The sequence below is a fragment of the Lissotriton vulgaris genome, chromosome 10 (genome assembly GCF_964263255.1).
Source record: "Lissotriton vulgaris chromosome 10, aLisVul1.2, whole genome shotgun sequence".
In the NCBI taxonomy this organism is placed as follows: Eukaryota; Metazoa; Chordata; class Amphibia; order Caudata; family Salamandridae; genus Lissotriton; species Lissotriton vulgaris.
The window spans coordinates 1,116,893,857-1,116,912,756 of NC_141698.1; the positions used below are offsets into that span (position 1 = coordinate 1,116,893,857).

General features: G+C 44.4%; 1 protein-coding gene across 2 annotated transcripts in view; it reads left to right on the forward strand.

Moving 5' to 3' along the window:
- Nucleotides 1-18,900, forward strand: part of LOC147689418 (vomeronasal type-2 receptor 26-like) — a 551,196-nt gene that overhangs the window by 491,780 nt on the left and 40,516 nt on the right. For both annotated transcript variants that reach the window (XM_086940097.1, XM_086940096.1), the window contains one exon: nucleotides 10,772-10,895. In XM_086940097.1, coding sequence (XP_086796223.1) covers nucleotides 10,772-10,895 — 124 coding nt within the window. The remainder of the gene's footprint in view (nucleotides 1-10,771; nucleotides 10,896-18,900) is intronic.

The window sequence follows — 18,900 nt, forward strand, 5'->3', positions numbered from 1 at the left end:
AATGTGGGCCAGCGATTTGCGGCTTGTGCGCCACATCATGTATTCCTCATTCAAGTATACATTCAAAACACCGTAAGAAGAAAGAAGAGCAAATGATGTTACATGAACAAATTGATAGATTAATGAGAATTGATATCTCATGAAGGGTCCGTAGGGGACAAGGAGGGAATGAGGTAATATGAATTTTTATGGTCAATTGTGTCCCCTATCGTAGACCCCAACGGCTCCATGTACGTGCTTCAAGTACATGTATGTTCCCTCCACTTCCAGCTATGAAGACGCAAATACATTTGCGTCCAACGTTAACATGTCCTCTTTCAGATCCACCATGAATGGGTCGAATATTCCGTTCCTAAGTATGCCTTGCCACCGTCTTTACATGGTGCACTTTTCACGTCTCCCTGGCTCTGGCGAGTTAGGCCCTGATTCCTGCCATCGAGCCCTTTCTGCCTCCTGTCTCTGAAAGCTGCAGTCTGCTGCTTCCTGACCCTTGACTTACTCCCTGCGCGGCGAGCGGTGCCCGGCTCGGCCTGCTTGCCTGCCAAGACTGTATTCAACCTTCAAGTTATCTGCTCCGCTCCTCGAAAATACATTCCTGTCTAGTAGTTTAGGAAAACATCCTTCCCAGCTGCAGAGCAAAGGGCCCGGCCTCTCTGTCTCCGTGCAAGTAATTCCCTGCTCCTGTTACCATGGTAGGCCCATGGCCCCCTTGCTTTACACGTAGACACGTAGTCACATATGCACGCACTAGCAGTCAGTATAGAATAGCCTCTGCCCGAGAGACCTTTCCTTCTAGATAATACAGTTCCTCAAACACAAGATATTGGATATGATTTGGGATTAGGTTGTTCTGACACCCCAGACTTCTGTCTCCCCATGTAGGGCTAAATGTCAAGTCCCCTTCACCCTCCAGTTCCACGTCACTCACACGTCATGCTGCTGCGCGCGCATCTCTGCCACATATTTCTGCTGACTCTGCAGGATTCTTCTATGGATCCACCCACCTGTGATACGTTTCAAGTGACGTTGTCTAGCACACGCCTCTGTGTACGCCCTCATGTACGCCTTCTGTTACGTACATGTGTTCTTATCTCGTTTCTCTCAGCTGTTACGCCTTCTGCATCTATCACTACTGTAATGCATTGACTATATATATGATGTTCTGTTAATAAAGCATTGTACATGTCCATGATTCCCTTCCTGAACCCTTGTGGTGATGGAACATGATACCTGGTTCGAACCAATTCCTTTTTAAGGAATAAAACCCTTCCAAAACCCAGATGCCACGGACTCTGCCTCTTATTTTTGACTGAGTTATTCTTATTGAACTTTACCGCATAAATTAAGTATAGGTAATTTAAATTTACCACACATGCCCCGGACTCTTACGTATTTCTTTCACCCAATGAGCAGTGTGTTCAACACTTTCAAAAATGGTTATGGCCTCTTTCAAGTTAGGATTTTTGGATAGCAACTTTTCCTGAATCTTTGGATCATTAGTGCAGCGAACAAGTTGATCCTGAATAAGAGAGTCTGTCAATTGTTGAAACTCACATGTTTGTGCTAATGACTTGAGAACTGCAACGTAATTACCAACTCTTTCTCCTTTACCTTGAACACGCATAAAAAATATATGTCTTTCCATAACCACATTCAAACGTGCTCCAAAATGTTTTTCAAGTAAAAGAATACTCATTTCAACATCAGTAGGCTCACCAGCCCCTCTGCCAATAGGTATCGGATCGAGACTGTCATATATATTTCTCCCCTCAGTGCCAAGATTGTGCAACAATAAACCTTGCTTCCTAGCCGCAGAAAATTTTTACCCCACCAATGGCAATTAAATAGGAATCAAAAATTGGTTTCCACTTCTTTCACAGAAGGATATGTTCACCTTGCTCGCTCAAAAATTGAGGAGGTTGGCTCATTCCAGTAGCCATAGTCGTCCTGTAAGGCAAATTAACTTAACAAGCTAATAAAATAGACTAAAAAATTATCTAAAATGACAATTCAACATAAAGAAGGAAAAATAACAAGCTAACACAACTTTGGAAAAATACTCAGTATCCAGTGCTGACTGTGTAAAGGTTTCTTGGGTAAAGGAATCAGCCATTAACCAGGAAGAATGGCAGAATGGTTCAGTTAGTGATGAGGCAAGAAAAATAGCTATGGATTTTACTTTCAGTGGTTGGCCTTGTTTGAAAGAGGTTACTGAAAGTGTCAAAGGTTATTGGAATGTTCGTGAAGAGTTGAATATTGTGCAAGGTGAGCTTTTGTGGGGTGATAGGTTGATACCACCATTTCAGATGTGTGAGAAGGTTATCAATCTTGCACATGAAGGGCATCTTGCCCGTAGTCTTACCAAGGCTAGGATCAGGGAGTCTTATTGGTGGCCTGAGGTTGACCGTCATGTTGATGAAGTGGTTAAGGATTGCACTATCTGTGCCGGGAATGATAAATCCAGGAAAGTAAGGTCTACTCCTCTGTCTCCTGTTGCTATACCTGAATGTCCTTGGTCCAAACTTGCGGTGGATATTGTTGGTCCATTTGAGAATTTAGCTCCTTCTGAAAGATTTGTTGTGGTCTTAGCAGATTATACGTCAAAGTGGATGTCTGTTGCTTGTATGAGTTCAGTTGTGACAAAAAACATCATAGAATTTTTGAAAGATTCTTTTACATGTGAGGGTGTTCCTGATATCCTTGTTTCTGACAACAGGGTTAAGTTTATCTCTCAAGAAATGTCTGATTTTCTTAAAGATCTGTCCATAAAACATCATAAGACTGCTCTCTATGCCACTCAGGCCAATGGTTTGGTCGAGAGCATGAACAGGTTAATCAGAGCTTTCGCCCAGTCTGCTTTGGAGATGAGAGTTCCGCTTAGACCAATACTTAGAGAGAAAATGTGGACACATAGAAATACTCCAAACAGTGTGACTGGTTATTCGCCTTTTAAGAAACTCAAAGGTAGAACTGCTGGTTCTAAGCTTAATCCCTTATGGTTGAGTATAAAAGACAGGAGTTGTGTTGTAGATAACTGGAGAATTAGAAGTTATCAAAACAAGTATAAGCAAAGATTTGATGTTAAGATGGGGGTTAAGAAATTTTTGAGGAAAGTGGGTGATTTTGTTTATGTGAAGAAAGCAGTCTGGTCACCTAAAGGTGAGTCTAAATAGTTTGGGCCAAAGCGTATTGTTATAGTTATGAAGAATGTTTTCATGCTTGCTGGGGGGGATGTTTGGAGCATGTCTCGTTTGGCAAAGTGTACAAAGGGGGATGAATATGTCAAGTCTAAATCTTGTTTTTTCCCGTCCAACGATGGTCATTGTCAAGACAATTTTTAAAGGGATCAGATTTGTGATAAACTAAAATCTCAGAGATGTCTGCCACATGTTGAAGTGCCGCAGAGTGGTAATCATAAAGATGGTTCTGGTCTTTCTTCTCATAGTACCAGAGTCAAGAAGTCACATTTGTACCTTCAGGATTATTGCCTTAAATAATTACTTTTATTGCTTTGTGTATAATTCTGTGTTGCTGTTCCTTTTTATTTTTTATTTTTATTTATTTTAATTATTATTATTATAAAGGGAGATGTGTTGTAATTTCTCTTTAATGTTGATGTTCCACTTTTAGAATGATGTGACGTCAGTGAGAGCGTGTTGCTCGAGCTGAGTCACACAGAGTGTCAGTTGCTGCAGTTTCAGCCGCAAGTTAACGGTGGGTGTCAGAATAAACTCGACTTAAAGGATTTAACGTGTTTTCCTCGTTTTATTACATTCCTAAATAAACCAGATCTTAAAACAGCAGTTCAGGCCCTGGTCATCTCAAGGATCGAATATGGGTGCACTACCTTGGCTGGGCTTCCCAAGATCTCAACAGCCCCATTGAAAGCCTGTCTTAATGCAGTCACAAGACTCATAGCGGGATCCAGAAATTCTGCCATATCTCCCCTTGCCTGAAAATACTGAACTGGCTGCCTTTCGAAGCAAGAATTCAATTCAAGTTGGCATGCATCACTCATAAAGCAATACAACACTAAACTCCAGTTTACCTTGCACAGAAACTCACGCTTTCGGGAGGTAACCGATCCTCCAGGAGCAAAACAGACTTACTACTGAAACCGGCTCGCTTCTGCAAGAAAAAGACTTATGATTGACCATTCTCAGGGGCAGCACCGAGAATTTGGAACACACTCCCCCCAAACATTAGAAGAATTACATCCATTGCAACATTCAAAAAGGAAGCAAAATCGTATTATGAGTACATTTCTCCCATAAGGCCAAATAGCAGAACTTGTGTCTATAAACTGTTCATTTGTGTTCAAGGTACCGCAAACCTTGGGGATTGTACATAAGGTTATCCTTGTTCTTAAGCTGCGTTATGGTAATTTAACTTTTGACTGTATATTTGTTTATATGCTATCATGAAGTGTAATGTCGTAAAACAGTAATGACCGTTTTTTGTTTAATGTCTCGGTTTGTTGAAACGCTTATGTAAAGCGCTCTGATACCCTACTTTGGGTCATGCTCGAGCTATAGAAAAAACTAAATAAATAGATAAATAAAATAAATAAATGCTGCTTTATACCTATTAGCAATGATACAAATTAGAATCCAAAGGTATTTGCTCACCCCACTAATCTTTGCCTGTGCTTAAAGTTGGCTTTGTCTAACGAGAATGGAGGGCTGTCATCATCTCGTTTGGTTGTAAATATATTTATCCCCCAGGAAAATACCATGATATTTTCGTCGATTCCATGCTTTCATTCATTCATAGCATTAGTGTTCTGGAGCCATGCTCTTTGGTTATTATTGTAGGGAACTTCAATGCTAAACTTTTAAATTCTGCCAGCATGACCTTTAGTACCACCAAATTGATGAGGAGTGGTGCATTCTGACGGTGTTTTACCTGAAAAGGTTAGATCAGACAGGCAGAATTTACATTTCCTGGAAAGCCTGAATTACACAAATTAATTTGTTTAAATGGCAGATTTCCTGAAGACTCTTCAAACACTTTTCACCCCCCATGAGGGCAATCCCGAATCAATTATATGGTGGTATCCCATCAAATGTTTGGAGTGTGTACACAGTTGGAGGTTTTGGGGACTGATTTAGGTGGCCATAGCATTCTTTCAGTGTCTATTGATTTGGATTCCTGTAACTCTGTGAAAGACAGTGTAGCCTACAACAGATCTAATGGGTGCACTTTCTGGTCTTGGGACACCATAAGGAACCTGGGCCATATTATTTACACAGAAAGCCTGGTTCCCTCTGGCTTTTCCTTAGATGACCCTATCTCCTGGTTCGAAAAGCAGCTGACCTTTCATTAAACATTTGGGAGTAAAGATAGAGATAAAAGTGTCAAGTCACCTATTAAGATCCCTTCAGCTTTAATAAAGGTGAATTGTGAAATAAACTCCCTAGTAAGGAAACAATTTGAATGTTCCCTAATTCCGAAGCAGAGGGAAACCAAGTGCCTTAAGCGTATAAGAACTAGACTGAAGGTGTCTGAACGAAGGAAGGAAGCTTCTACTTCATTTAATTCTCGTAAATATTTAGGCCACAGTGGCCAGTTTGTGCTTAGTGTTGAAGCAGGTTCACTGGAACTATACGGCCCGCCTTCCTGTGAGGAGATTGAAGGATTCGTTAAGGGTGCAAAAACTTCAGGTGCTGTGGGCCCTGGTGAACTCCCGGTAGCAATCATTAAACTGGATGCCTCCCAATGGGCTATCTTTTTATTTCCTCTGTTCCAGAACTGCTATTGATCTGGTGATATTGCATCTCATTGCAAAGGAAGTATTGTGGTACTCTTATATAGAAGGGATTCAAAAGCCTCTCCTGTCAGCTAAAGACAAATCGCCCTTCTGGATGAGACTGGCAAGTTATGTGTCAAAAGTAAAGTATGTCGCCTTCACCAATTGGCATTCTGCAATAAGCGCATACCGGCTGAGCAGGCTGGCTTTGGTAAGAATTGTGTTACCCTTGATAATATCACGGTCCTCCAAACCCTGGTCAAAAAGTATCCCTTGGCTGGGGCTGTCTTTATTGATTTCTCCACAGCGTTCAACAGGGTTGACCGAGGGATGCTGTGGACACAACTGTCTGCACTCAGGGACGGACTGGATACCGGGCAGTTTGGAATGCTGCTGAGCTGGGGGCTGATTTCGTTGATGGGGACCTGCGTGTACTGAACGAAATTCGTTTTGCTTTCATTATTTCGAAGCACACGCAGGTCTCCATTAACTAAATCGGCCCCCACAACGATGAAATCAGCCTGCAGCTCGGCAGCATTCCAAACTGCCCGGTAGTCAGTCCGGCCCTGTCTGCGCTTGGGATTCCTGATCATCTTCGGATGGTTAATAATTGCCTTGAACTCTTCTACTTGGACCCAGGTCCTGATGGGAGGGAACCAGGGTTTGTCCCGTGAAGTGGGGATGCATAATGGTTTAAAGCAGAGGTGCCTGCTTGTGCTTCTTCTTTCCTCACTCTACACTCATGATTTGACATGTGGAGTTGGCCAAAGGGGGATCCATCTAAATCATGGTTAATGACTGTTGATCGTCTTCTTTATGCTGACAATGTTATTTTGCTGGACTTAACCCCAATAGGCCTGCATAAACGCCTCTCTGTGTTGGAGAAATATCTACAAGAACACTGTCTAAAAATAAATATATCTAAGAGCAAAGTCATGATTTTTAGAACTAAGGGGTGCAGAATCAGTAAAAACTTCAATTGGTCCCTGGGGAATGCCAAGTTGGGAGTTGTGCAGTTTTACCCTGACATTAGCAACATTTTCTCAAGTAAATGGTTAAAGAAAGATCATATAAGACACTGCAAAAATAAGGCATTGTCCAGGCTTCTGCTATGCACAAATTGTACAAGTGCTGTGGGCAAAGGCACTTCACACAAGTCCTCTCAGTTTATGAGACAAAAATACCGCCATCCCTGAGTTATCCCTGTGCAGTGATGGGCGCGCGGCACTGATGCTTCTTTGAGTAGGTAGAAGGGCGCACAGGTCACCTGAATTATTACAAGTCTCCATCTGCCCAGGGCTCGAATTTAGACTGTCTTCTACAATCCTGCTTGCTATGGCAGCCGTCCTGAGACGGGGGAAGAGTCTACTGGGCAGTGAAATGGGTTCTATCCAAGCTGCACTAAAGCTTGAAATCTTTCATAGCTTGAAAGGAAGAAGTACAGTGTATTCTAATTATATAACATCTCTGTAAATGTTTGAGATTAGCCAGATGGGGTTGTCCTCTTCCAAAATCTTTTATTAAACAATGTGGTTAAAAAATCGTTCTATGCAGGGAGTCGAAAAAGGGATATTATGTTCTGTTAACAGCATGTAAGGAATGAAATTATAATAGAGAGGAGCATCTGTAAAAAAAATATATATAGATACATTTTATGGCAGCATAACATAACTACGTCAGTTGAGGCTCACCAGTGTCTATTGGCACACCCTCCCCCTCCTGAAATGGTGTGTTTTACATTTTGTCTTACTCTCTGCCTTTTCTTTGAATTGCTAAGGACAGTAAATGGTATTATGCTCATCATAAACTTAATTATAACTTTACAAGCTGTGTTAAGCTGGATGCTCGACAGATGTAATGAGGCTTAGGCACTCTATTTTCTGCCAATCCTTTGCCCCTCTAGCACTTTATTTGCTCATTTGCACTTTTTACTCCATGCCTTTTATGAAAGCGTACCGCATTCTTTACTGCAGAGAGCGTTGTATTATTTTGCCTACATTGATTTAGTTGAGTATTTGCACTATGACAGATGTTGGCACTTTACAGTAGAGCATTATATTCAGTACTGTTATTTTGAATTTGCACTTTTTGGGGCATATTTGCAAGGACGGCGATAAATAAATGCCCAGCGCGCTTAGCGCTTGTTTATTTATCGCCTACTATCTCTGGAATTTATCGCCCTGGTAGCGCGTTATTAACAACTCGCTTCTCCAGGGCGATACAAATTCTAGAGAGCGACGGGGAATCGGCGTTTTGCAGGGAACATCGCTGTTCCCTGCAAAACGGCGATAACCTTGCTGATACGACCCTGTGGTCATATCAGCACAATCCACCCCAATGTTAGGGATAGCTAAGTCTGCATTTTAACAGCGGTTTTCTCCAAAAACTAACATCTGCTAAAATGCTAGGACAGCCTTGTAAATATATATTTCCAAGGTTGTACTGCCCAGTGACGCCCACTTTGCATCTCATTTGAGATGCAAAGGGAGGCGTCGGGTAAAAGGGTGCTAACATGCGATTATGCATGTTAGCACCCTCTTGTTAGTAGGGCAATAATTTTATCTCTGCTTTTTTGGCTTTTAAAGCCAAAAAAAGTGGAGATGAAGCTCTTGGTAATATGCCCCAATAAGGTTGTATATATTCTCAGCCAATGAGGTTTTGTATTAGATTCATCAATTAAAGTTTTGTGTCATCTGAGGGATACACTATGGATCCCTGTGTGTTAACTTTGTACAGACAAACACTTTATCTTTCAACTGTATTGGTATGTGTTTGTTTTTTGCTTTAATTTTCTTGCATTGAAGATGAGGATGAATTGCTGTATTCTTTATGTGGATCTCTGTTGAGTTCCATAGTTCAACAAATAAGAATTGAATTGAATTAAAAATACCTATCATTAATATTTTGGCAGATCATCTTTGTCGCGTCTCCCTGCAAGGACTTGTTCTTTGACTGTCACATACACAAAATAAAATATAAATATAATTCAACAAATTCGTAAACATTTTCAGAAGTACTCCTAGAAAGCGAATGGTGCACTACTGCTGAGAACCCTTTCCTCAGCATTTTCACCAATACTGGAGATGTTTACTCCACACTTGCATTCTGGACATGGATTAACTCCTGCTCATGACTGATGTAAATCTCCACTATTTAATAGGTGGGAATCAGTCAGCAAACTCTTGTCAATGTCCACAAACAAGTTTGTTTACTCTGAAGAAAATCTTATTTTTAAAGTGGTCAAATTGGTCTGTGGATTGGACACCCTGTGTAGCCTGCTAAGTGCACCCAGTCTCTTTAGCTCAGTGTCCTCAGAACTCCTGGCTCTGTATTAATAGGGCTTGTACCTTGTGTCTCCTCCTCCATAAGCCCCTCGCTCTGTAATATCATGTGCCCTTTGGTATTTCCTCCCTGGATCTTTCATACTGATGTTATCACTTTTGCCTCACATATCGTCAACCATAGATCCTGTGAACTGATGTTGTCACAAATTAGCCCGCATCTGTTCCTCCATGGATCCCTTGCACTGATGCAATCACATGTGCCCAGCATCATTCACTCCCTGGACCCATTAGACTGATGCAATGCATCTGCCCGCATCTGTTCCTTCCTGGATCCCTAGAACTGATGCGATCACAACTACACCACATGTCTTCATCATGGAACCCTCACACTGATTCAATCACATCTGCCCGCATCTCATTCCTGGATCACTCTCACTGATGCTATGACATGTGCCCCGCATCTCTTCCACCATGAATCCCACACACTGATGCTATAGCAAGTGCTCTGCATCTCTAACTCCCTGGATGCCTCGCATTGATACCATGACTTGTGCTCCGCATCTCTCACTTCCTATATCCCTCGCACTGATGCAATCACATGAGCACAGCATCGCTTCTTTTAAGTATCCCTCACACTGATGCACTCCAAAATCACCTGCATCTCTCACTCGCTGGATCCCTTGCACTGATGCTATGATGTGCTCTTCATCTTTCACTCCCTGGGTCCCTCACACTGGTGCTATAACATGTGCCCCAATTCTCTCACTCACAGGATTCCTCACACTGATACTATGACATGTTACTTGCACCCCTTCATACAAGGATCCCTCGTACTAATGCTTTGACATGTGCCCGCATCTCTCACTCCCTGGATCCCTCGCACTGATGCAATTACATGCGCCCTGCACTCTTCCTCCATGTATTCCTCGCACTGTTGCTATGACATGTGCCCTTGATCTTTTCTTCTTGGACCCATCACACTGAAACAATCACATGTGCCCGCATCTCCTCCTCCAAGTATCCTTCACACTGATGCACTCACATGTGCCTGCATCTCTGTCTGGATCCATCGCACTGATGCCATTAAATGTGCCCCACATCTCTCACTCCATGTATCCCTCGCACTGATGCTCTGACGTGCCCCACATCTCTCACTTCCTGGATCTCTCGCTCTGATGCTATCACATGTGCCCCACATCTCTCACTCCCTGGATCTCTCGCTCTGATGCTATCACATGTGCCCTGCATCTCTTCCTCCAAGTATCGCTTACATTGATGCACTCACATGTGCTCCTCATCTTTTACTCCCTGGATCCCTCACAATGATGCTATCACATATGCCCGCATCTCTCACTCCCTGGATCATCGCACTGCTGCTATCACATGTGCCCCACATCTCTCATTTTTTGCGTCCCTCACATTGATGCAATCACATGTGCCCTGTATCTCTTCCTCCAAGCATCATTACAAGTATCACTCGCACTGATGCATTCACATTTGCCCACGCATCTCTAACTCCCTGGATCCCTCACACTGAAGCAATCACATGTGCCCCACATCTCTTCCTTCAAGTATCGCTCCCACTGATGCTGACATCTGCCGTTTATCTCATCCTCCTCTTTTATATCATAGATACAATTTGTCTCTCAATCTGCTGGTTGTGTGATAATGTCACATCTGACGTTTGCCTCTTCCCCTGTTTATTTCTCACACATGTTCTTCTTCGCCTACTCTCCAGGTCCCTCGCTCTATGTGCAGTGAGAGCTGTCTTCCTGGGTACAGGAAGGTCCCTCTGGAGGGGAAACCCATCTGCTGCTATGCCTGTGCCCCCTGCTCAGAAGGAGAGATTACCAACAAGATTGGTAGGTGATAAAACACTGCATGCCAACCAATGATCCTTTCCAAAGACCCAAAGGAGAAGACTTGCACATGTAAATTACTCTCAAGTGTAAGTTCTTATCTGGAGTTCATAAGTAACATTTCTTCTAATATAGAAAATTATGCAATGAAGTGGCATCAAAATGCTCCATGCAAATAGAAAGGCATAGACTCAGAACCTTATTGTTTATTCCCCTCAATCTTTTGTCATTCTAAGGAGTTTGTTCCTGGTTTGCATCGGAAAAGTGGTGCAAACCTGGTGCAAAGTATTGTTTTGAGACTTAGTTTCCAGTGCAGATTCTTAATTGAGTTGGACAGTAGCCCTAATTAATACAACGTAGCACTATGAGCTAGTTTACGCCATGGAGGCGTAACATGCGTGGTACATGGATGTTCGCACGTACTCACCCATGGATGTTGACACTAATCCCTATCTACTAACTTTAATAGGAAAGGATTGGCATGAAACAATTTTGCATCCTCAAGGCAGGTGTGAAGTTGGAGAAAGTATTTCCAAATGTGCATGTGTGCTGCACCATACGTTACACATACAAAGTGGTAATTTTATGAAACATTGAATTCTGTTCTGGAAGAGTACACTTTCAGTATAAATCTTTAACTTGACATAACTCAATCACCCTCACCCTGTGGTGTAAGGGTGTAATTGGCACAAAGCAGCCTAAGGTACGGCCGCACTAGAGGACAGAGAAACATCACCATATCTTAATAGATAACTTTGGTTGCTGCTCATCGTAAAAAAAAGGTTTTTAGCAAATTGATTAAGGAGAGGTTTATGAAGGATCAAACTTTCACCCTCAAAAGAGTGAGCCCATTGGTATTCACAAACTGCACTTCTGTAGTTAGCATATCCAAATATTTCAGCAAAGCAGGTGCAAATGCTTTCCAGCTCGACCTGGAGTAAGCCCAGCACCACATATGGCCAAGCACTGGTACTTCAAAAAACCACTATCCATAGTAACACAGACAGGCTCTTATAATAACACCAGATAACAAGTAATGTAAAATAAAAGAATGTATTTAGAATTTTAAAACATATGTATAACTGTAATTTAATGTTAAAGAAATAATGTATTATTTTAAAATAAACATTTCTTTATTATTAAATAGTTTAACACACCTTTAAGCTTAAGAATAAACGTAACTATATTTATTTAAAGATAATTTAATTTAAAATATTTCTATAGAATATTATTGGTAACATTGCTATATAATTAATAAATATGGACATGTTATTTAGGTAGGATTTTTCTAAAATTAATTAAAAAAATAAATGTAATTTAAATTTAATATATTCAAATCGTCAACTATTTTTAATTCAAAACTAAGTTTGTTGTGCTGTAATAGGTTTTTATTTTTTTTCTACTGTTAAAGTACATATATAAAATTAATTTTCATTAATATGTAACAGAAATATTTGTATAATTTATTTTAAAATGTAATAAACTTAAGAAAATTGTCTAATACTTTACAATTAGGAGATCTCCACCCAGTGGCTATGACTTTGTGTCAAAAGTTACTAGTAGTATCATTACACTCTTAGGCTCTACTTCCTGATTTCTTTGAGATGGGGCAAGTCCACACTAAGGGGCCTATTATGATGTCGGTCGGAGTTTCCTCTGAATGACACAGTGGCGGAAACTGGACCGACTGACCTCTGGTCAGCGATCCTGAACGCCTAATTATGATGGGACCGTGCATGGTGAAGTTGCATACCCTCATTTCCCGATGGGAGCATGTATCACAGCGGTAAACTGGCCTTAGTACATGCTCCCATAGGGAAATGTGAGGTTGTGTTAATCCCTGCACCTCGTGGCAGACAAATCAATGCGCCTGCCACATGGTGCAGGGATTAACAGGGGGGCACAGAGGCAGCAAAGGAAAGGGAGCCCTGCTAGGAGTCCCCAAACACGATTTTCGACAGGTTTTCCATGCCAGAAAGGCCTACATGAAAACCCTGCCATAAACCCGTGCATCGTGGAGACGAGCAAGCCGGTGGCAGAGGCAGGCTCTATCCGCTTGTGCGCTGCAAGCATTTTACTGTGGGTGCTGATTTAGAGCGTTTTGATGTAAAAGCGATAGTATTGCTGTTTTTTACATAGTGTTAGCGAGTACTGCTAGCAGGTTTTAATGATTTGCACTGTATTGAGCTGACATTTTTTAAAATAACGTGCACTCTATTTGGGGCTGATTAAGAGTCCAGTGGGGTCACTCACCTGCTGCACTCCCGCCCCGGTCCGCCGCGCCCATTGAGGGCGATTGATGCGGAGGGTGAGGAGGAGCCCAGCACTTCCGGGCACATTGCAGACAGGTTAGCACTCTAGTTGCGCTGTACACGACCTCTATAAAGAGTGGGGAGGAACGCGGCCACGCTGTGGAGACGAGCAAGCCGGTGGCAGAGGCAGGCTCTATCCGCTTGTGCACTGCAAGCATTTTACTCTGGGCGCTGATTTAGAGCATTTTGATGTAAAAGCAATAGTATTGCTGTTTTTTACATAGTGTTAGCGAGTACTGCTAGCAGGTTTTAATGATTTGCACTGTATTGAGCTGACATTTTTAAAAATAACATGCACTCTATTTGGGGCTGATTAAAAGCCCGGGGGGGTCACTCACCTGCTGCACTCCCGCCCTGGTCCGCCGTGCCCATTGTGGGCGATTGATGCGGAGGGTGAGGAAGTGCGCAGCGGGCGCGCCAAAGGCAATCCCGTCTGCGCCCGTCCGCTGCCGACTAGGGGCAGGAGCCACGACCCCTGTCCAATTGAAATGGCATCCCATACATTATGGGAAAGAGGAACTGTTACATCTATGTCCACCCATTACGGAGCTATGCTGGCACTCCATGGAGGCATTACTCAGGGACTGCATGCATTGCTCATTTAAGGGCAGGAGAGAGCCGGCTAGCGGGACAGCTACCAGGAAACTCCAGGGAGGCCTGCTGAACTGCAGATCTTTGAGAAAGCACAGTAATCAGATTTGGGGCCTCCTTTTGGATGAGAAACTGGATGTTCTCTTCCTAACGGAGACTTGGTTGGGGGACAACTCTGATCCTGATATTATAGAAGCTCTCCCCCCAGGCTATACTATAGCCAGAATTGATAGAGATACGGGAAGGGGTTGGGGGATTGCAATGGTCATCAAAGCACCGTATGAATGCACCTTAGAGCCCCTAAAAATGGATAGCTGTGAGGCAGGATATTTCAGCCTAAAATTAGGCCCTCAATATTCTATTGCGAGGATCCTTCTCTATCGTCCCCCAGGAGGGCTCGGTGAGTTCAGGACAAGTCTGATGGAGGGTATTGTTCATTAGGCTATTAGGAAGAGCAGGCTTCTTGTGCTAGGGGACCTCAACATACACCTCGAGGATGGCCTGCTAAAAGAGGCAGTAGATTTAAGGCATGAGCTGCAGGCTATGCAACTGGAGCTGAAAAACACTAGCCCTACCCATAAGCATGGCCATTTATTAGATCCGGTGTTTGCCAGCTGGGACGGGGTGGAGACGGACACTCCTTTACCAGTCCCCTGGTCGGATCACTTCTTGGTTCCCTTCAGTATAAACATCTTAGCGGAAGACACACAAAGGGGAGGAAACCAAAACTATCCCCATCGCAAATGGAAACACTTCTCTCAGGACACCTTTAGTAAACTGTTGCAGGAAGGGGTTCCGCCGGGGGGCGGAGACAGCGACAGCACTAATAAAAAGTTAGACGAACGCCTTCTTAGTGCCCTTTATATAGTGGCTCCGCTATGTCTGACTAAATCGGGTAGCAGAGCCAGAAAATCCGCTCCTTGGTATACGCCAGCTCTGCAGATGGCTAGATCTGACTGCAAGAGAATAGAGAGAAGCTGGCACACAGATTTTTGCTCGCAGAAGAAAAGAAATGATATGGTGGCGCAGAGAAAATATCAAGTTATGTTACGAAGAGAAAAGGCCACCCATTACAATATTAGAATTGGAGATGCAGAGAACTCCTCAAAAGAACTCTTTAAGATCTTTAAAGAGATCTCATTAGTGGCCAGTTCGAATGCCCCAGACAATGACTCAGTGACCGAGTGTAACCGAGTAGCAGAGTATTTTGCCAGTAAGGTCAGGGACATATATGCCTCCTTTTCTATTAATCCCGATAGCGGGCTGACCTTTGAGGAAGTGTAATGTGGAAAGGCTCCCGGATGTTCTACGGAGTATTTGTCTGAGTGTTAAGTCCGGCTCCCCTCGGGACCCAGCACCCCCCAAGGTGTTGGTAGACAGCCTGCTGGTCCTGGAGCCTTACATCAGACATGTGCTGCAGATCTCCTTTGCCTTCCAGACACATCCGGTAGATTGGAAGAAGGCAGTAGTTCTACCCATTAGGAAGAAATCCAATGTGAGTCATGAAGTCCTGGAGAACCTTAGGCCAATTTCTCTGCTACCTTACATAGCTAAGGTGGCCGAGAAGGTGGCAAATACTCAGCTGATGGCACATTTAGAGAATGCCAATCTCCTACATCCCTCCCAATCGGTTTTCCAGTCAGGGTATTCGACAAAAAAACCGCCCTACTGAGAGCTACGGAGATCATAAGACAAGTTGCGGATGCTGGACACACCATGGCATTGGTGATATTAGACCTCAGTGCAACGTTTGACACTGTAGCTCATTTCATCTTGCTGCAGTGTCTGATCAGAGGTGGTGTCACAGGATCCGCACTAGGGTGGCTGAAATCCTTCCTTACGGGCCGCAGCTTTCAGGTTCAACGGGGCTCTTTTCAATCCACGGAGGTGGCGCTGGAACAGGGGGTGCCTCAGAGCTCGGCCATGAGTCTGACTTTATTTAATTTATATATGGCCCCCCTGGCTGAGGTGGTGCAAGCGTTTGGAGTAGAGTTAGTCTCCTACGCTGATGACACCCAACTGCTGATCTCCCTCTCCCAAACACCCTCGGTCGCGGCATCCAATTTTAAGGCCTGTATGCAGGCTCTGGCCTCTTGGATGAACACGCACTGCTTGAAGCTAAATGGAGCCAAGACCGAGGTGTTGGTGGTCGGTGGAGATAATCTTAGCTGGACAGTGGATTGGTGGCCACAATGATTGGGCCCTTCTCCCACCCCCTGTAAGGAGGCTAAGAATCTGGGGATATGGGTGGACCCTCCCCTATCCTACAAGGGGCACATTCGCCGTCTAGTGGGAAAGTGTTTCGGTGTGCTAAAAACACTAAACAAATCTTTGGATCTGCTCCCTCTTGAAGCCAGACGCACTTTGACGCAGGCCCTCGTGACGTCCCACATGGATTACGGGAATGTCCTATTTCTAGCAGCTACCCAGGATCGAGCAAGCCGGGCCGAAGAAGGCTGAAATGCCAGAAACCGGTCCCCGGTAGCTTGTCTCCTTTCTGGTGAAGAATTGGCTTGGTAGTTTAGTCTGCCCTGTTCCCATGATGCACTGGGCCAGGGACAGACTGATTTGCATATAGCCAGGTTCTGAGCTGGGATGGGGCAGTGAGATAAATAACGGTGATGGATCAAGCCCTGATCTTTGGACTGGGTAAGAGTGGTCTGTTTAACTCAGGCACTCTGTTCATCACCACCCCCTTTTCTAAATCGTTTTTGGCCACTATAGGTGTGGCAGGGTATACTCAGACATGAGTCCCTTTCTCACTGCTCCATCAGGATTCGAGCAAGCCGGGCCGAAGAAGGCTGAAATGCCAGAAACCGGTCCCCGGTAGCTTGTCTCCTTTCTGGTGAAGAATTGGCTTGGTAGTTTAGTCTGCCCTGTTCCCATGATGCACTGGGCCAGGGACAGACTGATTTGCATATAGCCAGGTTCTGAGCTGGGATGGGGCAGTGAGATAAATAACGGTGATGGATCAAGCCCTGATCTTTGGACTGGGTAAGAGTGGTCTGTTTAACTCAGACACTCTGTTCATCACCACCCCCTTTTCTAAATCGTTTTTGGCCACTATAGGTGTGGCAGGGTATACTCAGACATGAGTCCCTTTCTCACTGCTCCATCAGGATTCGAGCAAGCCGGGCCGAAGAAGGCTGAAATGCAAGAAACCGGTCCCCGGTAGCTTGTCTCCTTTCTGGTGAAGAATTGGCTTGGTAGTTTAGTCTGCCCTGTTCCCATGATGCACTGGGCCAGGGACAGACTGATTTGCATATAGCCAGGTACTGAGCTGGGATGGGGCAGTGAGATAAATAACGGTGATGGATCAAGCCCTGATCTTTGGACTGGGTAACAGTGGTCTGTTTAACTCAGACACTCTGTTCATCACCACCCCCTTTTCTAAATCGTTTTTGGCCACTATAGGTGTGGCAGGGTATACTCAGACATGAGTCCCTTTCACACTGCTCCATCAGGATTCGAGCAAGCCGGGCCGAAGAAGGCTGAAATGCCAGAAACCGGTCCCCGGTAGCTTGTCTCCTTTCTGGTGAAGAATTGGCTTGGTAGTTTAGTCTGCCCTGTTCCCATGATGCACTGGGCCAGGGACAGACTGATTTGCATATAGCCAGGTTCTGAGCTGGGATGGGGCAGTGAGATTAATAACGGAGATGGATCAAGCCCTGATCTTTGGACTGGGTAAGAGTGGTCTGTTTAACTCAGACACTCTGTTCATCACCACCCCCTTTTCTAAATCGTTTTTGGCCACTATAGGTGTGGCAGGGTATACTCAGACATGAGTCCCTTTCTCACTGCTCCATCAGGATTCGAGCAAGCCGGGCCGAAGAAGGCTGAAATGCCAGAAACCGGTCCCCGGTAGCTTGTCTCCTTTCTGGTGAAGAATTGGCTTGGTAGTTTAGTCTGCCCTGTTCCCATGATGCACTGGGCCAGGGACAGACTGATTTGCATATAGCCAGGTTCTGAGCTGGGATGGGGCAGTGAGATAAATAACGGTGATGGATCAAGCCCTGATCTTTGGACTAGGTAAGAGTGGTCTGTTTAACTCAGACACTCTGTTCATCATCACCCTCTTTTCTAAATCGTTTTTGGCCACTATAGGTGTGGCAGGGTATACTCAGACATGAGTCCCTTTCTCACTGCTCCATCAGGATTCGAGCAAGCCGGGCCGAAGAAGGCTGAAATGCCAGAAACCGGTCCCCGGTAGCTTGTCTCCTTTCTGGTGAAGAATTGGCTTGGTAGTTTAGTCTGCCCTGTTCCCATGATGCACTGGGCCAGGGACAGACTGATTTGCATATAGCCAGGTTCTGAGCTGGGATGGGGCAGTGAGATAAATAACGGTGATGGATCAAGCCCTGATCTTTGGACTGGGTAAGAGTGGTCTGTTTAACTCAGACACTCTGTTCATCACCACCCCCTTTTCAAAATCGTTTTTGGCCACTATAGGTGTGGCAGGGTATACTCAGACATGAGTCCCTTTCTCACTGCTCCATCAGGATTCGAGCAAGCCGGGCCGAAGAAGGCTGAAATGCCAGAAACCGGTCCCCGGTAGCTTGTCTCCTTTCTGGTGAAGAATTGGCTTGGTAGTTTAGTCTGCCCTGTTCCCATGATGCACTGGGCCAGGGACAGACGGATTTGCATATAGCCAGGTTCTGAGCTGGGATGGGGCAGTGAGATAAATAACGATGATGGATCAAGCCCTGATCTTTGGACTGGGTAAGAGTGGTCTGTTTAACTCAGACACTCTGTTCATCACCACCCCCTTTTCTAAATCGTTTTTGGCCGCTATAGGTGTGGCAGGGTATACTCAGACATGAGTCCCTTTCTCACTGCTCCATCAGGATTCGAGCAAGCCGGGCCGAAGAAGGCTGAAATGCCAGAAACCGGTCCCCGGTAGCTTGTCTCCTTTCTGGTGAAGAATTGGCTTGGTAGTTTAGTCTGCCCTGTTCCCATGATGCACTGGGCCAGGGACAGACTGATTTGCATATAGCCAGGTTCTGAGCTGGGATGGGGCAGTGAGATAAATAACGGTGATGGATCAAGCCCTGATCTTTGGACTGGGTAAGAGTGGTCTGTTTAACTCAGACACTCTGTTCATCACC